Source organism: Sylvia atricapilla, chromosome Z (genome assembly GCF_009819655.1).
Source record: "Sylvia atricapilla isolate bSylAtr1 chromosome Z, bSylAtr1.pri, whole genome shotgun sequence".
In the NCBI taxonomy this organism is placed as follows: domain Eukaryota; kingdom Metazoa; phylum Chordata; class Aves; order Passeriformes; family Sylviidae; genus Sylvia; species Sylvia atricapilla.
The window spans coordinates 31611378-31635857 of NC_089174.1; the positions used below are offsets into that span (position 1 = coordinate 31611378).

The 24480-nt window shown below is 36.8% G+C and overlaps 1 protein-coding gene across 2 annotated transcripts in view; it reads left to right on the forward strand.

Annotated features, from left to right (window-relative positions):
* The window catches only part of PCSK5 (proprotein convertase subtilisin/kexin type 5), a 230746-nt gene that overhangs the window by 149774 nt on the left and 56492 nt on the right, over positions 1-24480 (forward strand). For both annotated transcript variants that reach the window (XM_066339931.1, XM_066339930.1), the window contains exons 13-20: positions 9918-10054; positions 15052-15195; positions 16954-17056; positions 17620-17813; positions 19242-19326; positions 21300-21397; positions 21805-21934; positions 23008-23123. In XM_066339931.1, the coding sequence (XP_066196028.1) occupies positions 9918-10054; positions 15052-15195; positions 16954-17056; positions 17620-17813; positions 19242-19326; positions 21300-21397; positions 21805-21934; positions 23008-23123 (1007 nt within the window). The remainder of the gene's footprint in view (positions 1-9917; positions 10055-15051; positions 15196-16953; positions 17057-17619; positions 17814-19241; positions 19327-21299; positions 21398-21804; positions 21935-23007; positions 23124-24480) is intronic.

The following is a 24480-nucleotide window of genomic DNA, read 5'->3' on the forward strand; positions in this document are numbered from 1 at the left end:
AATGTGAAGAAAACAGGCTCAGTGTGCATAAGAAAGCTGAATCAAAGTGTTTCTACATATCACCACTTACTTTTTGTTTTTCTCATTTCCTATTCTTTTTTCTTTTTAATAGCAATGAAAATCAGATAGAATAGTGGATATTTACTACTATTTTTTAACCTCTGATGTTACCTGTTTACAAATACTTTTTTTCAAAGTAAACATACTCAATCCATTAAAGGCAACACTGAGACAGTGATGGACAATAGTAGGGCAACACTGAGAAGTAGCACTAGCACTTAAAATTAAAGGGTTTGCTTGTAAAATGCAAATTAAAGTTTTTGAAAGTTAGCCATCACTTTCAAAAATTTTTAAAAGTTAGGCATAATGCAGTGATGGATACTTGCTTTCAAATGTCCAGCGATTTTAACAACAGCTACTAAGAAAGAGCAATCTTTTTCCTCATCCTGTCACCTGTGTGTTATGTTTTTGGAGAAACTGTCACAATGCATCAAGTTGTCTTCTTTTCTCTTCTGAGTGAACTCAGACAAGTATCTCTTTGTTCAGTGTATCGCTTCAAACACTAGTGCAATTTATGTCTCTGGTAAGTGGAGGGAATCATTAGCAAACTAAAAGACTTCTCAGTGATATTTCTATTTCTATGATCTACTAGCAGAAATTCTCTTCAAAGAAAACATTGACAGTCTTTCCCATGTAAATCTCTTATGTAAACCCCATGTAAATCTTTCCCATGTAAACCACTAAATCCTTGGTTAAGAACACCACCTCCTACCAGAGATTGTTAAGGTACTGAGAAACATCAGAAAACTTTCCAAACTTTACCTCAGTTCCAAATGTGCAAATAAGTTACATTTACAGTAGGAAATGCTTGTATACTTCTCCAACTAGCTAGAAATCTTCTTCCCGATGGGACTATAGATAGATAGATAATTCTTTTTCCTTGATGATTTGATTTAGATTACTGCCATTCTAGACTGCTAGACATAGAGCGTGGCTCCCACAGAAAAGATGATGTTTACTGATGTTATGTATCAGATACTGCATAAACTGCCATCAAACCTGTGTTATGAGAACTCTTCTACCGTCATGTTTAGGTCTTCACAGAAGTCAATATCCCTAGTCCTACTCTTCAGGGCTTTTAGAGAATTGAGAGTGGCCTGCTTTCCAGACTGCTTTTAATCCATCCTTCCTGAGCCAGAAATGCTGATTATCTAGGTCCAGAGACTTGCATGTCCTCCTGTATCTCAGTGATAGAAGGACTTATATTTCCACTTGAAACAAAGAGCCTGTTTTGGAGACAGGTGGAGCTCAAATGGACGTGGTTCTGATTGAAGTGTGAATGCACATTTTCATTAGAGATTATATTAAATTAAAAGAAAAGGTAAACTGAAAATACTACTGTAGATAGTAATTCACCAAATGGAGAGGAAGTTGTCCTGGAAGTTTCGGGTCCTCTAGAATATCTCCTGTGCTCCATTGTGAGTACTGTCATAGTTTGCTGATAAAACACATAGGCACATATATCTATCTTCCTGCTGCACTACTGCACTCAACAAAGAATTTATCCTCTGCTAACCAGTGCAAGACAGGTTTCTCTTATTAGTTATGAAACAGGCTTTTGTTTTTCTGTTTGAAGAAATCCTTCTTTAGTTTTCTCTTCCATTTTCATGCAGTAGTTCTTCTTCAGTTCTAAATGAAAAAAACCTGAAAGTCATCCAACTAGGTATCCAAACAAAATAATCTTGTGTAAACCCAGTGGTCTTAACACAGCTAACTTTTGGCTCTAGGCTTCCATGTGTTGCAGCTGACTCACAGCAAGTGGGAAATAACATTCCAATATTCATAGTTCACCTCTGGTGATGATTGGTGTGTGGAATAGGTACAAAATTTAATTCAATCAGTGTCTTTGTAACCCCTGCATCTTAAAAGCAATTGTTTTCCGTACATGCGGTAGAGAAAGGGAATGCAAATATTTGTAATAAAATAAGGGGATGTTCAGCTCTTTCTTGTCTGATAGTATCAGAGCCCTAAATAAAAAACAAAGAAACCTGAAAAGCCTTTTCATGTTTTGTTACTTCCCAGAAAACAAATAATTCATGACAGAGCTTGTGGTCTCACTAGAAATTCCCTTCCCATGCAAACTTAAGAAATATACTGACTTGCCATCACATTGGGCTGATGGGCTGCTAAACAACACTGTGCTATTAATATTAGGGGTAAATATATATTGCAAATTCCAGGTCTGAAATACCTAGAGCCTTGATGAGCCCTTTCTTAGGGTAAAGTGAGGGACATGAACACAATACTTTTTGAAATGGTGTTTCAAGGCTTACTTTATTTGGCCATCCTTTAAGAAGTCATGCCGCTTAGAGGTAGTAATATCTTGAAATTAAGAATATGTTGTGTGTTGTTGATGCATATGTTTTAGCATTATGTTATAAAATAAAACTTGAAATAGGATGGTTCTTATTCTCTAGTATGAAAAATCTGTTACGAGGCATTTGACTTTTAAAGTATCAATAATACTGAATATCCATGAGTAAATGCATTTAGCTATAAGCATGCATGCAGAGAAATTGGCAGCAAATAGTTGTTTTTTTCTGCTGAAAGCAAAGGCCCCAGAGGCTGTTGTATATTGCTACTACCTGACTGAGATGTTTTTCTCAGACATACAAGACTTTTTAATGCACATGTACAGGATTAATAGCCATAATACCAGCTGTTTTTACTGAACCCAGGGAAAACCGTATTGCTTTACAGTTACTCATCTGGGTTTAATTTGAAGCAGTTTGCTGGTAAAATGTTCTTAAGTGCAAAAGGTATATTTTACATGTGAACTTCTCCACCAATTCTGGAAGAAAAGTCATTGTGTGTAATTTCTGGTGCATTGACAAGTAGGTCCCTCAAGGCAGTACTTGGCTTTTTTTCTGCATATTTTATCCTTAATGTTTATCCCCTAAAATGACTTCAGTAAGAAAACTTGTTAGTCAGAGACTATGTGGATTCCTTTGCAGGCATTTGGTGGATAACACTGTCACTGGTTTAAGCCTTAAGTGCATTCTTCAAATCTGCATTGGAACATCTGCTTTGTTGTTTGGAAAGTACTAAACATGATTACATTGGATGTGCTGCAGCAGAGGAAAATACAGGCTGGAAGAGTATTGGCTGGTGTGAGGATGAGGCTAGAGTTAAGTCCAAAGGGATCAGTATCCCCTTTCTAAAAACAATTGGCCGGTGGATTTGGCAGCATGGGTTTCTGAGGGGTTTTTGAGACATACCAAGGTCAGTTCTAACAAACATTCAGTACAGTCAGGCTATGAAGGAAGAGGAAAAGCTAGATATAAAAGGAGTAGGAGAAGCAAACTTAGGGCTCATTTGTCTCCCACTGAAGTAATGGCTTATTTAATTCTTGCCCTTTAAATTTAAAGCAGCTGTTGCCATTTGAACTGCGTAACTGAAATATTTCAGCCACATGGTGGCAACTTTCCAGGCCACTAGCTTCATAAGCTTATATCGCCCTGGTATCAATAATACTTCTCTTCAGTAACAAAAGAATGTATATTCATGACCATCTTTTTCCTATCATGAAACCTTAGACAATCAGTAAATTTTAATAATACCCTCCTCTGCAGAACTCTTAGACCAAAACCAAGTTGTTCTTACCTAATCTTACTCAATTGTTTTATTCATAAAATGCTTTGGTGATCTGAAGTAGAGGAAAACCTTGTTTATAAGCATGCAGCTTTTTTGCAGCTTACATGTTATACTCTAATATTAAACAAAATAACATTTAATGCATCCTAATATGATGAAACATAAGGGCCAACCTTCATGGTGTGCCTCAGTGAAAACATCTCTGAGGTGGTGGTAATCTAAGTCCACAATGAGTTAACAACAATCCTATGCTTGTACTGTGTCTAGAGCATGAAACACTTCTTGGAAAACTTTCTCCCAACTCATACTTGCTATGTTTTGTTTCATTCATGTCAGCTATATCCTCTTTCTTTTTTTTTTTTTTTTTTTTTTTTTTGTTCGGTTTGGTGGTTGATGAATCAATATCCCACTATGAAGCAGCTGGCTGACCAGTGGAGTGTGTGGAGCTCCTCAGCCTGACATGTCTGCAAGTAATGATGGATGATTTAATGTGGATATGTGTAGTTCCTTGTGACAAGCTCTCCATTTTTAAAGATGGTGATTGCTACTAGCCACATTTTCAGGCTGGCAGGCATTGTACATGTTACTGCTCATGTTACTCCAAATAACTTAATCATAATAGTTCAGAGATATCCATTGTTTCATAAAACTAAGTGTGATAAGCAGATGTAACATGGAAAAAAAAGTGTGTATGCAAATACTTTAAATATGTTTTATTTAGCTCCACATGCAGAAATTTTAAGTGATCTTCCACATGTAGGTAAGAAAGTTCCTGAAATGCCTAGTGTTTTTCTCTGACTCTTTCTTTCTTCCCAAATACTTTAGTGCAGATGGGCAGTAGGGTCTGGCTGAAGCTTTGGTTAAGTCAGTTTGATCTGTCCACAGTTTCTCAGGGTCTACATCTCACAGCGAGCTGATGATTCGATGCTGTGGAGAAGAGCTGCTCCAAGGAGAATAGTTGACCAAAGCACTTTCAAGTACAGAGCTTGGGAAGGCACTCTGTAGTTTCTTCAAACTATAAGCACACTTGAAGTCTTGTGGCCATGCAGACTTCTGGGCAAGAACCACTTGTCCATGAGGCTGTCAATTTGTGTGCTGGAGCACATCATAACAAAGATGTTTCTGTAGGAGAAGAAATTTCCTATCTCTTGCCAGCTACTCCACTGCAGCCACAGGCAGCAGTGCAGAGTTTCCAGGATTTTAATGCATTGTGTTCAGTATACAACCACTGCAGTCAACCAGGTGTAGCTGCACCTTCTCAGCTGAAACAATCTTCATAACTGAAAAAAATTACTTTTATTTTTGTTTACTTCTTTGTTTATTCTTTTTGTTTAGTTCTTACTGTTCTCGATGGTGATGCTGCTGTTGCTAAACAAATCCACTACCTTCACTGCCTTTTCTCACAATAAGCTAAAAATTAAAGCAAATTTTCCCAAGCATTTAGGAATATAAAGATTCTTTGCTGAAAAGCTGACACACTTGTTGGCTGGGTTTTTTAGTGCTATTGGAAAGTGGCTAATTGCCTTCCTCTGGGTCTAAAGTTTGATTACAGATTAATATTTCTGCTTTAAATTATGTTCTTGAAGAGAAAGGTTATGCAATTTTTAGGCTGGAGTGGCAGCAGTGGAAGAGACCAAGACTGGAATTTGTTTTAAGAAAAACAAGCGTTTTATTCTACACTGTGTAATGTATATTCTTATCTAGACATACATATGGAATGTGATCAGTATGGCATAAAGCTCCTGGGAAAGAGAGGAGCAATTTTTTTCATGTAGTGCTATTCATTGTAAGCAGCAGCTTATAATTACATAGCCAATTATACTGCCACATCCACTCCATATTGAGTGTTCTGTTTCTAAGACATGTCCCCTGAGTAATTGAGTAACAGAACTGGCATTCTGTTGTGGTTATGTTAGCAAATAAGTTTTGAAAATTCAAATATTGTTAGTCAGTTTGGTCTTTAAAAGCATGTTACATTCATGAACACAGGTACATGATAGGAGTCATAAAAATTATCAGATTATTCTAGTAATCATGTGTAAGTATTTTAGTCTATAATATTCTGTAATAGTCAATTAGTAATTCATTAGACCATATACTAAATTTTATTAACCCATGATAATCTGTGTCAAAAGTGTGTCTTTGATAGGAATTTTGACAAATTACAGAATTAAATTCTGGACTGGCTGCATGCTTCTTAAAAGAAAGATCCTTTGTATTTCTTTCTGAATAAGGAATGTATGGCTGAACATTTGATAATTTCATTCATTTATTGGACAACACTTAAAGTGAAATACCTGTATTGCGTCATAGGTTCTTTGATTTGAAAGTTTAGTGCATAAACAAAGCAAAGCAAAAATATTTGGACCATTTTGTATGTCCAAAATACATACACAGATTCAGAGTCAATATGTTTCTACTTTGTTTTTCACTATTCTTTTGACCTGTCTGTTGCTTTTTGACTTCTTCGTAAAATCTTTTGTGGAAACACAGTTCATGCATTCAAATATTCCAATTTAGACCTTATTTTATAAAATTCAAATCTTTCCTAAGGAAGTAATCAAAAAATAGTCAATTTTCTCAAAAATGATATTACCAGATTTTCCCCATTTCCATGGATGGAAGCAAACAATTCCAGTCACAGCATATTTTAGGTAGCAGTGTCTTTAAAAACACAATACGTGGGGGTTTTGTCTCTTCCTCTCAAAATTACTTAAAAGAATTATTAAAATGGAAATATGACAACGATTTAAATTCCAAAACAAGACACACCTAATTGTACAAAAAGTACTATGGAAAATATCAGACTAATTACAGTAAAAAATGAAGAGAAACTCATGTTTCTAATGTATATGAATAGAAGCTGAGGGAATACAAAATTTGTAATTGCACAGTACTTGTATAATACTAATAATATTATTAATAATTCAGTTGCTACAATGGCAAAGATAAATACTGGTGCCTTATTGCATTGACAGCATGTTTAGAAAGCTGTTCATTAGCTATCATAAAACAACATTATGTGTTATAAACTACTCAAAACCCACGTGAGAATGAGTAAACAAAATTTAATTTGAACCTAATAAAAATTACAAAGCAAAACGGGGGACAGCACTTAGAGCTTCATGGGGCTCCTGCCTACCAGAAGTTCTTCTCACGAAATGATGTCTCTGCCTTTTATACCCTGAGATTCTGTCAGCCTTATTAATATCCATAAGAAGTCCTAACATGTCCTTCTGGCTCCGCCCACAGTCCATAGCTTTGCCCATATATGTCCACTTGGCTGCTCCCAAGGCTGTCAATCATCCTTCCATGCCTTTCATTGGTGGAGCCCTTCTCATATCCTGATTGGTGGTGCCGTGTTACCCTGCCAGGTTCCCCCACTCTCTGCCGCCTCTTACAAGGGGCAAATATACTCACTCCCCAACATGTTTTTACAGCCCTGTCAGTCAGAGCTGCCAGGCAGTGACCACAAAAGGGGAGGAATGAAGGGAGAACAGGAAAGGGTTCAAAATTACACTGTAACAACAAAAGTACACTCAAGAGAACCGTAAACCACAACAAAACTTCTCCCCACCATATTAAACTCTTCCTCATTTGCATGAGCCAGTCACCACACTTGATTCATAACGCTGGCAATCTGAATAACAGTGGAAATAACCTACATATTTAAATTGAACATAATTGTATGCAAATTCTGGTTAATAGCTGTGTAATAATTTCTACCACTACAGTAAATGATATGTGCCATGCCTTTGTGAGATTTGCTGTATTCACACAACTGATTTAGCAGTGACATGAAACAGGCCCATTCTGCTGCCAAAATATATGCTCTTCCAAAGTGAGAAAAGGTAGCCCAAACTGAATGGCAGGTTGAACATGATCCAGCAGTGCCCTGGCAGCCAGGAGGGCCAAGTGTGTCCTCGGGGGCATCAGCCCAGCATGGCCAGCCGGGCAAGGGAGGGGATTGTCCCACTCTGCTCTGAGCTGGGGCAGCCTCACCTCAGTGCCGGGGGCAGGTTTGGGCACCTGAATGTTAGGTTAAAAAGCTATTAGAGAGTGTCCAAAGGAGGCTGCAAAGGTGGTGAAAGGTCCCAAGGGAAAGACATACATGGAGCAGATGAAGTCACTTGTCATACTCAGCCTGGAGGACACTAAGGGAAGACCTCATCACAGTCTACATCTTCCTTATGAGAGGAAACTAGGGGCAGGCACTAATTTCCTCTCTGGTGACCAGTGACAGGATCTGAGGGAATGGCCTGAAATTGTGTCAGGGGAGTTAGGCTGCATATTAGGAAAAGTTTCTTCATCCAAGGGTGGTTGCTCTGGAACAGGCTCCCCAGTGAAGCAGTCACAGCACCATGCCTGACAGAGCCACAAATTGTTTGGACAGCACTCTCAGAGACATGGTACAATTCTTGGGGCTGTCCTGTGTGGCACCAGGAGTTGGATATTGGTGATCCCAACTCAGGATACTCTATGATTCTGGCATGTTATACTTGATATGAGAGCATGAAAATCAGGTTTGGCTGAGCCATATAAGTACACCGATCATTTTAAGTCCATACAGTTTCTATTGCAAGATGTGAAAGACACACAGTGCCTGACCCCATTCCTCTGACTGACCAAAGCTTCCAGCAAGAACTATGGCATTTTATTACTATTCAGTGTGGCGGTTTTCATCAGGAAAGTACCTACACAAGTATCCTGTTTTCCTGATTGCTGAAACTTCACAACTGTTTGAGAATAAAGGTTGAAATTAGCTTAGAAAATAACAGATTCACATGAATTCAGTATGTTGTCTAATCCTATGTTTTTCTCTGTTTTACCAAAAAACATTTTCAATCCATTGGATTTTCTACTGTAGAGATTCTTGTCTTTTACAAGCTTTTAGTCACAGCTATTACCAGTGGATCTTTCACACATAAAGATCAAATTAAAATAATGATAAACATTGCACACATATATATGTGTACATTCATTCATGTATAAATTGACATGCATACATATCTCTGTGTGTATATACACAAATATATAAAAATACACACACATGAATGTATAGTTATATATGTATTTTTTAAAGTTGAGTCCTGTGATTTTATTGGAGGCAACAGTCCTCCTTAGCGTGCTCTTCTCATCGATAGTTTTGGGGTACCAAGCAACACTGTGAACACTAAATAAAAATGCAAATTCTCTTGTGTCTAATCTCCTACCAGGAAGGGTCCTCCTCTCCCTTCTCACAGGGGATCACAATCACATCTGCGTATCTGGAATGGCTCCCCCTATACTAGAAATTATCGTAATCCAGTCCTAAGTTCTAGTATCTTCACCCACAACCTGAGTAATTTAAATATGCTAACGGTATTGGTTAGGTGAAACGACCAGATGCCGTAAGTCTCAGCTTTACCCAAACTGAATTCTGTGAAGTGCTTGAAGAGGGCGATATCTTGGTGGTTCAAGGATTGAGGCCAATATCTCAGTTACATATTACTTCCTCACAAGAAGTGATGTATAGAATCACTATTGTCTTAATAGTTTTCAGTGGGTTTAAACCCCTTTTAACTATTCCAATTCAAAGCCAAAAATAAATATTACTGAAATTTTCCAACTTACAAGTTATTTGTATTTATATCACGCTGTTAAAGCAATGGAATTCTGTTTTATATGCAGTTTTTCCAAGACCCACGAATCCTGTTAAATAGTATTAGCAATTACAGTATTTTTGCAATGAATTTGCTTGCCATTGTCTTTTTCATAACATGATGGCATGTTTTTATAACATACGGCAGAGGGACTAATAATAGACAAGGTGAGCTGAACTACAACCCATGGTGAGGACTTTCTCAATTTTGCTGTCTCTCTTCAGAATAGCAAGAGGTTTTATTGTTTAATATTAATTTTTTATGCTTATAAACACTTCATTGAATAAACAGTTTTTTCCAGTTTTCTCTAAGGAAACTTTTTCTCAGACCAGTTGAGGGAGAGGCTGCTTGTTTGCTTTCTAGAGAGACCGCATTTGGAGGTTTCCTCCCAAATTTGCCTTAAACCAGGGCATATGTAAAGACTCTCTTCCATCAAGCAACAAAAAACTGTTGAACTGTGCCTGAAATACATGTGCGAAAACCATAATGAATAATGTTATGTGAAGGTACAGATGAACAAACTGGCTGATTAGTATATTATTCAAGAGTTTGCACACTTGGAGGCGTAGCTCCCCAGGAAAAAAAAAGTTTGCATTGAAATAATGTCATCATTTGTTTTAGGCTATTTGATCATTCCATGGAAGGATTCAAAAACTGGGAGTTTATGACGACTCACTGCTGGAGTGAAAAAGCAGCAGGTGATTGGATCTTAGAAATCTGTGACACTCCATCTCAGCTGAGAAATTTCAAGACTCCAGGTAGGACTCTAACATTTATTTGGGCTTTGTGAATTCTGAAAAGTGCTTGCTGTTTCCACCTTTTATTTACAGCTGGAACATCTCACTGGTTTCAGTGTCAAGCCAGAGATGGAAAGAGCATTACTCTAAATTTAAGTTAATGCACTCTTCATTTTTATATTACTGTTATTTACCTTCTAAGATACATGGTTCACTTTTATTCTGAACTTATTTCTGTGAATTTTTTAGATTATTTTCTCTCAAAAAATTTAACATACTGATCAGCCTCACTCAATCACTGTTGATAGAATTGAATGAGAATTTTAACCCTTTATTTCTACTCTACTTTATCTGTGTCATGTTCTGATAGCCAGTCTCAACTTCTAAAAAAAGATTCTTTGTCTAGCCATCAAATATATTGTCTTGTCTGACTAACTAGTCTACATAACCTGATTTTAGTTTTTTAGGATAGTAAACCAGCAATCAAAAGCCACAATTTGAAAAGTTTTTACTCAATATGTGGTTGATAAGGCCCTAATGAAGACAAAGATAAAGTATGATTTTCAAAATTTCTGAGCAGAAAACATCTTCTAGACTCTGGCAACTTTTTACACTGTGGCCAGCGTTATTTACGTGTTAGCTGTACAGTCATGTGGATAACTTTAGGCACAGGATTTTGAAAATCTTGATTGTCTTTCCCTAGAGCTCTGAAAGGAAACACCAAGACTGCCAGTGTTTTAAATTTCACTTTATCACCACTGATCGCTTCTCTGGAAGCCATGGTTTTCCAGTCATGAAAATTCTTAATCAAACAATGTTAAATGCACCACTAAATGAAAAGCAGTTTCTAGTACACAAAAAAGGGGTACTCACTAAATGTGTTTGGAAAAGAAGCCATAGAGTATAACCAAAACTGGTCAAGGATTCAGGAGGAGGTTTTGAGTTTGGGGTTTTTTTTTTAATTTTCAGTGCTTTACAATTTGATATGTGGGAGGTATTAATAAAATAATATATAAATATTTATAAATATTATAAATAAGTAATTTAATTTTAATCAGATTACTGAAAAGAGACAAAAATCAAGTATTTTCAGCTCCATTTTACACTTGTTACTCCTAAAGCATCCAGGAACATCTCTGGTGCGAAGGACAAATTAGCTCTTCACCTTTGTGTGTACTGCAACCCATTGGTTCATCCAATAGGCATGAAGGATAGCAACAGATTTCAGCTATTTCCTTCTTCTCTTCCCTGACACACTCCATGCACTAAAAAAGAGGTAGCATGGAGCCATTATGCAAACTTTTAATCTGGGCAATTCTCCAGCTATATTGTACAGGCCTTTTGCATCAACAGTACTGCGTCAAAGTGGCCTGCTGCATTTCCAGCTTTACACTTCAAGGCCTGTTCCTGCACACTCCTGCACACCACAGCTACATATGTAATTGTATACGTTTATCGATTTCATTACAGTATATATACTCTCTCAGTGCTACAGTAGCTAATCTAATGGAACTGATTTCTTTTCCTCCATCAGAACTAAGGCCTAAAGATGCAACTCTGGAAGAAAAGGCACAGTAAGGCTAGGGGATTGGGTGAAAGTAGGTCTGCAAAACTAAGGGGTGTGGAGGAAGCTGATCTACTGAAAGAATCCTGCTGGAGAGCTTATCGTCTGCTTTGGTTTAACTACAACGTGAAACACTGCTTGAAACTAGTTTGGTGTTTATGTGCATTTGGTTTTCACAAGATGCAGTGTGGTTGTGAATTTGGATCCTGGTTCATTGTATACTGTCTAGTAATGTATCCCCCATCTTTCTAGAGCAGTGGTTGCCCTCTGATGAAAGCTGTCCAGTAACTCTTCTGTTCAAAAAGATTTGGAAGTGCCTGCCATATATTAGTGGTGGATAAATTCAGCTGTTTGGGCATATCGGGATTAGTCTCTGCACTGAAGAGAACATGAAGTAAACAAAAGGTGCTTAAACATAATTTATGCCTGGTGCCTCTCCAGTTCATGGTGCCTCTCCAGTTTATCACCATAGCCTGCAGTTTATCACACTGATATCATCATCATGCCTGTTTCTTGTTTGTGTTCTGTGCATGTGCTTAGCTCTTGAAAGGTCTTATAATTAAGAGTTGCCATTTTTCTGTAATCAAATTAAAAAGAAGGACCCAACATGTCATCATATCCCTGCATTGGCAAGGTGATGCCACATCTGTTACCTGAAAAGAAATGAAGAGTCCAGTTCATAAAAGTAGTGCATGTGATTTCTACATTTAATTATGCAGAGTTTATGGAAATGGATATATATTTGCTGTGAAAAGTGATAGTGATACACTCTTTCTTTTATAGATACAACATGGGGCCTTTGTCACACATCCTAAATACAAGCAGGGAAAGGGTTATTCTAGCCAGACTAAATGACAGAATCAGCCAAAACTGAGGAAAGAAAGATTTTGGCTAAAATGTGCATACTTTATTTATTCATTATAAAAGTGTGCGTATATGTATATATACTTAGTTATTGAAATATTTTCATTGTGCAAATTAAACCTGGCTTGAGGCAGTCTTCATTTATTTGCTGGCAAGTCACATGGATTTTTCTCCTCCTTATTTACTGAACTGTTCTTAAAAGGCAGCTAATCTCCCGAGAGACCCCACATTATTCCCCTTGCTGCCCTTTTGAATTGTATATGCATTCAGAGTAACAATCCTTCCTGCAGTGATGTTAGTACAAAATCTTCTGTATGTGTAAAATCCAAACACAATATGCTATGCCTTAGGAGCATCTTAACCTGTGTTTTTTGTAGCAGGTCCTTGCAAATATTTTACCAGTGTTCTGGGAGAAATAGAAAAATTTGGGAAGTTGAATGAGTTTTGGCTCATAATAAATGAAAATAAAAAGATCTGCACAACTTAGCAAAACACCCTTTTTTTTTTCAATTGCATCCTATGTATTATGGTTTGTATGCTGTAGAAGTGGTTAAAAACACAAAAGAGGGCAGGGACTGAACATGAGAAACTGTATCTTTGAAAGGCCTGTAGAGATGACTACATATCTGGTTAAAAATTATGTCCCTGTGTAACTTCTTTTTTAAAAAGAAAAGTGCCATTAAGGACACAGTTGGATCAGGCTAAGGAACATTGAGATGTAACTTGATTCTCACATGTCTTTAGAGGAAGAAAATACATGGGTCTTTTTAATCCAATGGGTCTTTAGGAATTACATAAAGGGTAATTTTAGGGTGGAAAATTAGGTAGGTAGGTAATTGTCTGTGGGTAGGAAAAGACAAATTTAGAACAATGAGTATCTAGTTTTACAGCCAAGTTAATTAGCCAATAACAACAGCAGGTGTGGTAGATTCATCAGCAGTTTGTTTTTTAAATCAAGATCAAATGTATCTTCAAAGAAAGTAATAATTCAGAAGTGAAAAGTTGAAAGCTACTGTGTGACACAACTGCCACATGATATAGCCTCTGGTTTGTAGTTTCTACTCAAAAACTGAGTATAGAGTAGAGAAGGCACTTTATATGAAAGCACTTCATATGAAGTGTAGAAATTTTTGACTCAGATTAAACTGGATTGGCAAGAGACATAGAGATAACAGAGATTCCCATCTTCAGCCTCAATATAAACTATTTTAAAGAATATGTTGATAATCTGCCAGGTAGTGTATTTGCTTATTGTTGCTTACTGCTACAAGTATGCATGTACAAGCAGAGACATACTTGTCTTTGTCATGTCAGTGGAGGTTACCACATGACATTAGGGAAAATACAGAAAATCACTTGTAAAAGTCAAATTAATTTGATTGTAAAGATTTGAAAAAGTACAAGTGAACAATATTTTAAGTTCCTGAGTATCATTAAAATGAAAGAAGAGGGAGACTGCTTCAATTTAATTTCAAGTGAAGTATTCAACATTATTTTCTTAAGAAGCATCATACCTGGATTACATTTCTGATAAATAATAGCTCTCCTTGCAAAGAGTTTCAACCACAAAACAGCTTCCAAAATGGGATCATTCAAATTCTCCCTGTTTCTCTGATTTCTCTTTGTTCTAATGAAAATTTGACATTTATAATTGGTATTCCAGCACATCTTAACATAACCAAGATGATGAGCTGATACCAAACTTAGGTTGCACCTTTTGAAGCAGTGATGTGGTTTTTATCCATCTTTACTTTAGGCATTATTTCAGGCCTGAGTGCTTTTGCTCTTTCTCCAAATTTATGCACCTAGTAGTATAGAGAGAAAGGTGGAGACTGAAAGTTCACCCTTTATGTTCTGACAGCATGAACAGACAGCTTGATACACCTTTATCATTTTATTCTTCCCCAAAAAAACTTGTAGAAAGTCAGATAATGCTTCAGGTGGACAAACAGTTTTTTCTGTCTTCACTCAAATATTAAGAGGATAAAATATTAGTGATGACTAAAAGACAGTACTGTGACACATCTGCCAAATAACTGGCACAAATAAATTAGAAATTATGCTGGTTTGAGGGGCACTGATGTTCTTCCATGGAGATTTTAAGAGAAGGTGTTACTCATCGAATTGTGTCCTAAAAGTCAATGAAAGGTACTCCTGTGTAATCCCTTTCTTAAGTCAGAATTCTGAATACAGCTACTTAGCTTAAAGATCTCAAATAATAATTACTGGACAATCAATAGTGTTGTGAGGGGAAAGTGAAATCCAGAGCAAAATCACCTTATACAATAACATATACATATTCCAGATAACTGTATGCCCAGATGTTTTGTTTATTGTTTACATCGAGTTCAACCCATGGTGCAAACCTTTGTAGACTTGTACAAGAGATTGGGGTGCAATGAAAATTGTGTAAAGATCTGATTGAAGGAAATATGCTTTCTCAGCTTATAGTAAAACAACTATTGCACTTACTCGAAAAGCAGTGTCTTCCATACCTGCTCATAGCAACATTCTGAAGAGTGACATACTTTTGTAAGACACAGAGAAGAGAAGTAGTTCTGAAAATAGTTTTATAATACTTAACTTCCAGGCAAATTGAAAGAGTGGTCCTTAGTACTGTATGGAACATCCATCCAGCCTTACTCACCAAGAAATGATTTTTCCAAAGTGGAAAGAGTGCGCTCTAGTCCAGTTGAAGACCCTACAGAAGATTATACAACAGATGACTATTCAGGTATGTACTTTCATTTACTCTGTGCGTTTACTGAACCTTAACGGCTTTAAGGATGACCTGAGAATCTGCATACGTAAAATGTTCAGTGAATTGGATTCTTCAGCAAAGATGAGGAGCACTTGTTTTGTTATTGAAAGTTAGCTGTTTGAGATTGCATGCATAGAGTTATGTATTTTAAGCTACACTTAACATGCTAAGGAAAATGCACTGTTTTGCATATAATTATATAAAGCTATATATATTTGTCCATATATATAAATGAGAAGAACATTATCTTCTACATTTGTGTTGTTTCTCACTGATCCCTATAGAAGCTTTTCAACCTTGTGATTAGACTTTAGTAGAGTTAGATTTTTAGTACTGCAAAATAAGTCAAGTTGGCAGTTTCTCGCATGTAATCCATCATTATCAGTACCGTGTGATGAATCTGAGGTATATGTCTGGCCAGCGAAAAGGAGGACAAAGTTCAATTTAGTATTTTCTGTTGTGCCATTCTCCTTTCATAGCATGAGTCACACAGTGTCTATTTTAGATGGACAGCTGTGTAACTCCTTGTTTTGGTAGGTAATGAAACGCTACTATCTCTGTTGTAAAGGTCACTAACTTTTTATATGAAGCAAACTCAACACATTTCATTCGGGAGAGAGCAGTGATTCTGAAAGTTGTAGCTTCACCCATAGTTATTGTTCACCTTCATAAAGGCAAGACTTGATCGTTCTCTCCTCCCATAGCAGGAAGGATCTATTTGAAAACTGTAAGAACAAAATCATAGAATATCTTAAGTCGGAACAGATCCACAAGCATTATCAAGCCTAACGTAAGTGCGGGTGAGATGGAAGATGGGAATCAGCGAGTATTAGCTGAAGCTTTTGTAGCATGTTGCAGAACAGAGCATCGGGGCCCTGGTTCATTGGGTCAAGATAGCCACTTGGAGCAGTTGATATTCACCTGGGAACCAGAGTAGCCACTGATCATGATATTCATCATTTATGTTGTCCCTTTTATAAGTTATTTTGCTAATCATTCCTAATTATGAATTACAGAAGTCTGTGCATTTCCAAATAAAACAAGAATGCCATACTTGTCAAAAAAGCTTGCCTTTTTTTCTGAATCTTTTAATTCAAATCAAGCAGGTATTCAGGAAACATCCCTGTCCAACCATACAAGAGCCACTTTGGCAGTCATACTCTCAACACCTGAGCTAGGACCAGGGCCCCTTCATAGCTACACACTCCACACTCACATAAGTCAGACCAGGTTTCCTCACTCACTCAACCTTAGTTTTCCCATAGCAGAGCCTCAGACTTCCCAACCCTTAGAATAACTTAATCTTGGTGCAATAACTAAATATAAAAAAATAACAGCTTGAGCTGAGTGCCTCGAGGTGGAACCTTTAAACAAGGGAAATCTTGGGCTTTTATACTCTTACAGTTTAAGCGCATGAAACTCTCAGGGTCTTTGGTTCTTGCGGTGTCTCTACGTGTCCAGTCACCTGACTGGTGACATAGGTTGTTTTAAACACCATGTTGGGTTTTTATGCAAAGGGTCTGCACAGCCTCTTGCTTGGAGCTTCTGCCACCCAGAGCTCAATCTTGAGCTCACAGTGCAGGCAGCAAACCAAGCTGCCTGTGCTTGGTGGAGTCCTCAACACAGGGAAACACAGTAATTGCACTCTGCAATAAAATACCTTGTTTTAAGGTGTCCTTTAAATGAGAAGTTTTAATCCCTTTGTCCTTCTGTATTCTGTTTTTATTACAGGTCCCTGCAATGCAGAATGCAGTAAAGTAGGGTGTGATGGGCCCGGACCAGATCATTGTACTGACTGTCTGCACTATTACTACAAATCTAAAAACAATACAAGGTAAAACAAAGAGAAAAAATCTTAACTTCATTGATTTCTTAGTATATATCTTAACCTCTTTTCCTCTTCTCTTCATTGCAGTCATGGATAATTAATTTTCCCCTGATTTTAAAAAAATCTGTTTGGAGTTAAAAAAAATCCCTAATCCTAGATAATCAGAATTTAAAATACAGCTTTGAGAAACCCTTTCTCTGGTTATATTCTTACCTCTTGTTTTTTTTCTCATAAGAAGCTTTCTCTCTCTACATATATATGTATTGATAGACTCTGATAGCTACTACAGCTGATGTGATTAAGTGAACAAGATAGGAAGAAATGTAGATGGTCAAAAATTATACTGTTGACTGTCTGACAAGACATTTGCTGGTGAGATAGCATGTGTAGGGACATAAATGCAAGTGTCAACTTGATACAGTGCTTTGAAGGGTTATATCTTAGTAAACACATGATCATTCGAAAAGCAGCAATGCTGAGAAATACTTCTGCTTTGCAGTCATGGTCCAGGAATGTGGTGGCAGGTTATTTCATTAACAATTATGCCTTCTCTTCCCTGCTGTCTGCAGGATCTGTGTTTCGACCTGCCCACCTGGTCACTACAATGCAGACAAGAAACGATGTAAAAAATGCTCACCCAATTGTGAAACCTGTGTTGGAGGCCATAATGACCAGTGCATGACCTGTAAATCTGGCTACTACCTGAATGAAGTAACCAATAGCTGTATTACCAACTGCCCTGATGGGTTTTACCTGGATAAGAGTTAGTATTTCTTGTTGATTTTGTATTGCGGGCTACAGAGTTTGATCTGGGGAGGTTGCTGGAATGTTTCTGAGCAGGAAAAGTGTATGTTGATCTCTTATCCTACTCATTTCATTAAATTGTTGCCAAGTGTGATCAAGAATGTCCTGAATAATCTTCCTTTATTTTAAAAACCGTATTTATTGCAGGATGTCTTTTCATCTGTGAGTTTCTGGGAGTAACAGTAGCAGAACCTGGGCAGTTCAAGAGCAAGTCAGCTGAAGGACAGAAAAGGTTATCACTGCTTGGGAAAGGGACAGATAGCACCTGCTCTGACCATGATTCCCCATCCAGCCAGATTATATGGCACCAGAAATAAGAGCTGTGACACTGGCCATGGCCAGTGAACCAGAGTTCTACTAAAAACAGGCTTTTCAGATGTAACATGATTGCAAGTAATGTTTCTGGCTGACCGAAGCACCTCCAGAGTGATGTGACTGCCCAAGAGCAGTAATTCACAGCCATGATAGGTACCTGCCTTCAGCTTCCTCCTGTGATGGCCAAATAGGCTGTCCATGTTTGATTTCCAGCTTTGACTAACAAAAATACTTAGATATATATTCTTAAAACTGCAGTGACTTTTATCTTTAGACATTCCTTAGAAGATCAATTTGTTCTCGGGAGCTTTGTTCATCTAGGTACCTAACCTTCTGCTTTCTCCAGCATGAAGCTGTGTGTTTGTTTTTAAGAATTAATCAAAACAGATCCTACCTTAATTCTTCCATTTTCACTGTGTGAGAACTACAGTAAAGATAACTGCTTCCCATACAAATTAAGATGGATAGATGAAAATTTAGGATTAAATGGGGAAATAAAGTTTTTCTTCTCAGAGGGGTATGTGTCAGTGCATGTTGAAAGACAGAGGGGCTGAAGAGAGAGACATTTCTTAAAGAAGGGTTCTCTAGAGATAAAATGGACAGTTGTTAAGTAATTTATGTATTTACTTTGTTAAGATCAGATTTTTTTATGCAGGTATGTCTTTTAGCACTGTGTCAGGAAGACAGGACAGACTGCTTGCATGTAAAGGGTAAGATTGCAGGACAGTCTCCAGAACACAGAGCAATCATTAGTCCATATCACTGCTATATCAGAAAGTGACTTAAAATTTGCATTCACTATTTACAATATGGACTTTAGTGTTTATGAAAATTTTTAATGGCCTCAAAACATATTTTTCTCAGGGTGCAACTATAACTTCAAATGAAAATATTGTAAACCATTTTATATTTTGCTGTTTAATTTTAAAATTTTTTGCCATTTTAGTCTAGCTTGATGTTGATGTTGACGTCAAACTACAAAGTAATAAGTCATGCAATAATATATTCATACAATTTTATCAATCAAAACTGACCAAGGTTTTCTGGGCTGTTTTCTTTTTTTCTCTTGTAGATAAGGTTGTTTGTCGAAAATGTAATGAAAACTGCAAGACTTGTGTTGAATTCCAAGTCTGCACAGAGTGCAGACATGGCCTAAGGTAAGGAAATTAGGTATGTCTCTAAACATAGTATCTGAAGAGGTAGACAGGGCTGTAGATGCACAGTGAAGAAGATCAGATAGTTATTTAACCTTGCATGGCCCTCATTTTTTCTGTTCCAATGCTGGTTAGTCTGTAATAGCAGTCCTGTGTGCCAATTTGGCTGGCAACAGATTTTTAGAAGGCCTTTCATTTCAGGTAATGTAAAAGCCACAGTCATGTGGAAAGCTGGCTTCTTCAATTTTTGACCTTTGTCAGTCAAGGATTGTTTTAGAAGTAGAGCTAATGAATCATATTAATCATTCTAATTCATTCTTGTGGTAGTTAGAAATTATTTTATCTTTATTGTATTTCCTCATGTATTCAGTCATTCACTTACCTCAAGTATCTGAGGTAATTACAGTACAGTGATTATATATTTTTAACAGCAGTGAAGATTTTTTTCCTTCAGAGGGGAACTTAATTGTTCTTGAAAATGATAGGTAAAACTTACAAAGCAGCACTACACATTTCAAGTTCCTTTATAAAGAATGACCTTTCGATCCAAGTAGCAAAGGTAAAAAATAATATTTATGACAGACTGTATGCTGGTTTAGTGCCACAAAACATATGAAGTCAGTATTCAGTATCTACAGATTTTGAATACAGATATTAACACTGGGGTTTCATGTTCCATTAAAGTGAATTTTCATCTCTTAACAAAAGCTGAATGTCTGCTTCCTGAACATCAATAGCTGGATTTCTTTATTGAAATTGAAATATTAAAAAAAAATTAAAACCTAACCTTCATGTTTTCTTGGGCAGTTTTAGCAAATGGAGAGTAATTTCTGGTAACATTTTTAAAAAATATGTGGGTATATCAGATAAATGGAGCCTTTCAGGACATGCATTTCATAGTCCTTAGTTGTTCCATACTTTCTGCATTTTCTTGGCAGAAGGATCAATGAGCAGGGCCTTCCTTGAGTGGGTCTTAAGAGATCTGGATTCCAGATCTGCTCCATTACTGGCCTATTAAATAAACTTGGGCAAATTATGTTCCTATCTGTAAAAACACGATAATGTTATCTGCATTATAAAGCTCTTTGAGGTGTGTCATTGAGGAAAAACAAGAGAATCAAGGCAGGGTTTGTGAAATTTTGTTGAATTGACAGTTTATTTTCTAAAGTGGGACTGAATACACTCTTGAAAATTTTCAGTGGTGCTGAATTTACCTGGCTGTTGCTGGATGCAATCTGTAAAAACGTGGTCAGCACTCAGAGTAGGAAACCCCAGAGCTGATGAGCAATTTTAGAGAAAATGTTAAATTGGATAAATGCTGAGCTTCCGCAGAAGATGGTAAATGTGGCAGAGAAGTCCTAGTTTAAAAAAAATATTTTCAAACAAGCAAACAAAATCCAAACCCCAGCAAACTGCTATAGGCACCATATAACATGAAAGCAATAAACAGCTACATCAAGGAATACATAAAAATATGAGTCTTTATGCTATTTCTTTTCCACTGTTACTCACATTTTTGTGCTCTCACAAAAGTGCCTGCAGGCAGAATACCTCTGTCTGTAATCTCCACAAATCTCACAAGCCACACAGAACTGGCATTCAGTTAACAAGTCCCTGAGTATTTTTTTTTAATGATGACCCTGTGCCAAATTCCTCCTGGATAATTGCATTTTACATGCCTGAATTTTTAGTGCTGCTTGTCATTGTTAATTTTTTGTCTGTCCTCTATTAGTTGGTAGTATTTACAAAAAGTTTGTAACAGCCTCTTTACTTCACCATGGACAAAACTGATTTGCATTCCCTCTTTAAGTGATTGGTGTATTTAAATTTATGAAATATGACCAGTGAAGGAACCTGATGAATCATAATATATGGGTTGTTCTTTGATTAAAAGAGAATTACTGAATTGTGAACGGTCTTGTTGTCCTCTGTTGCCCATTATCTGCCCTGAGCTTTTTTTTTCCATTTTACAATAGTTTGCATGGCACCAGATGTGCTATCCGCTGTGAAGAAGGAAAATACCATAATGGCAGAGAATGTGAACCATGCCACCGTTCCTGTGCAACATGTGCAGGTACCCACTGACATTTTTCTGCATAATTTTCATTCCTGTATGATTCATCTCTGATTTTATTCCACTATATCACAGTTACAGTATTACATTATTGTTTACATATGAATCCGTCATTCTCATATTAGCTTTTAATTACATTTTAAATATGGCAAGCTTCTTTCAGCTAGCACAGAAATCTAGGTTTTTAGTTGAAAGAGTTCATATATTCCTCTTTTTAAATTTTTGTAGAACTTACTATGATTTCCAGTAATGCTTTCCATTTTCTTCCAGGAATGGAATAATGACTGGTAGATTATGTGGGAGCTTTAGAACTGCAGTAATTTATTTCAGAAAAAGTTACACTGAAATGATGTAATTGTTTATTTTAAGAATGTACCTACCTTCTAACAAATTCTCTTTGGACTAAGGTGCTGGAATAGATGCCTGTATAAACTGCACACAAGGTTACTTTATGGAAGATGGAAGATGTGTGCAGTCCTGTAGTAGTGGTTATTATCTTGATCACTCCACTGAAAGCGGATACAAAAGCTGCAAAAGGTATAATTAGTGGCTGATATACCTGATATTTGGCAGTATATTATCTATAACTGTGTTGGAAATGATCATACTTTTTAGAAGATAAAACACTGTTGACTTCAGAACATACCAAAAAATACTTAATGCTAAGTAAATGAAGGATAAGATATCATTATTTTCATTGCTGTTATCATTATCATTATTACTATTATTATTATGTGATTTATATTCATACAGGTAAATAAAAGGGGTTTTTTAAAATATATGTGTGACCTTCACTTTAAGACAGCCTCTAGTGACCATGTAAGTAGATTTACATAGAAGCGTAAAATTTGCAAATCTGACAGAGGATCTGCATTTTTTAATAGCAAACAAGAATAAACAATGGGTTTTTTTCATTGCAAGTTAATTACTATTTATGAAGACCATTTCAGCTCTTCCACTGCGTATTTACAAACATAGCACAGGTATATTCTAAACTACTGTCCAGAATAGCTTACCTGACTCAAGTGTACAAATGTGGATAAATCTTGGATGAAGTTGTGCTGTGCAAGGAAGAAACATTTTTTTCTATTCTATACTTTGTTAAACAAATATAATTTGTTGCCCTTTGTAATCATTTATTACTGACTCAGATTTAAGTTTAGGGCAGAAAAGGAATCACCGTGTGTTTCAATGCATTCCACATAAAAATACAATCAACATGTAGTGAAAAAACAATGGAGCAAGATGGGTGATGTAGGGACTGGGCAACGCAACAGTCATTTTTATGCTGTAGTTTTAGTTCGTGCCTTTCTGGCACATGTATGCACCACTAGCTTGATACTTTTGCTGATTATTTATGCATAGTTCCAACTCACTAGAATAATGCAGCTGTGTGGTAAAAACTCTGGAATAGAAATTTGTTGATGGAAAGGAGCAGGACTGAGTTGCAGGGGTAGTCAATTATTTATTATCATAATTAGTAGTAGTAATATTACAGTACCTTGTACCTCTAGAAAGAACAAACAAGTCCTTTGCAATACAAAAGACATCTCTTAGGAAGTCTTATATTTAGTGAGGCCAGAAGACCGACTCCTGCCATTGTCTTTCAGATGTGATCCCAGCTGTTTGGATTGCAGTGGCCAAGGAGACAGAAACTGTACAAGCTGTCCAAATGGCTATAACCTAGACACTGGTGTCTGTGTTGTTGGAACAGTATGCAAGGATGGTGAGTGCAAGTCTCTGAAATGATCAATTTTATCACTGCCAGCTTCCTCTTTTACATATATTGGGTTGGTCTGGCTTGCTTTTCTTTTTGAGCAAGGTCTACATTACTTTTTAAATTTTTCAGGTGTATGAAAAGGAGAAATTTACATTTGCATGTGTTAGTAAAATTAGTCACATCCACTTTACTTGAATTTTCCTAAAATAATTTTTCCCCTTGCTCACAACCTACTTTTTCTTCCTTAGCATTTGATCAAAAACTGTTGCTTTCAACGGGACCATAGAGTACTATTAATAGAATTACATTTATCTATCTCATTACTTTAAACTGTGAAAATGCTGGTAAGTAAAAATTATTTAAAGCACCTGCAGGATTGCTTGACATGTGTGAAAGAGTAGTGAGAAAAAAGGGATTCTGAAATAGGGAACATGCAATTTAGGGTGGAGATTTGAACTTCCTCCAAATTCTCTGTGGCAACAAAGATAGCCTTCTTATTGCAAGTGATTGGCTTAATTATTCACTAATATTAATTCCTTTTAAATGTCACAATTACAGAGACACTTAGCTAACATTGTGCTTCCCTAAAAACATTACCACATGAATTACTTGTAAATAGATCCCAACAAGTGCAATCCAACAGGAAAATCATATCAGAACGAAGTCTGAGAAGACACCTGACATCAGATAGAGACAAAGCTAACAGTGACTCCTGGATCTAGTTTATTTCCACTGGATTTACTGAGAGTTAAGAAAACTTAAAAAAGAAAAAATAAAGAGCACACGTGTGAGTTTTGTCTCTGTGGACCTTTGCGCTTCCTGTTGGAATATAGGCTTCCAAACTTTGAAAAGTATCCTGTTCATTGTAAAGTTGCATAGCAGATATTGGTAAACTAGTCATGAGCCCTTTTCATGTCTGGACACTGGAAGAGCTATTGTCTAAAGCACGTTCAGTGGACATTTAGATTGACAAATTAAGAAGTGTAATGCTAATATGGTATTGCAATTGATTTCTGCATTGCAAACATTTGAGATACCAGTTTGGTTTTTAATATGGCTGGATAAATCCATCTTCATTTACATGTGCAGCCTCAATCACACACATTATAGTTCCCAGGGTGAGAACGCCCCATCTCTGTACTACCACGTTTCTTGCAACTGCAGCTCTCATGGAAGGGCAGCACATGGGCAGGCTTTCAGGCAGTTGCAATGCACCAGCCATGCTGGGTCATATCACATGGAACGTGTTCTCAGCAGTCTAGGGTAACAAGGAGAGTCCAGGAGGGTTTTGGGGTTTTTTTTGCTGTTAATTTAAAAAAGCAGAGATGGTCTTATTTCAATGCCTTACAATTGACTCACTCTA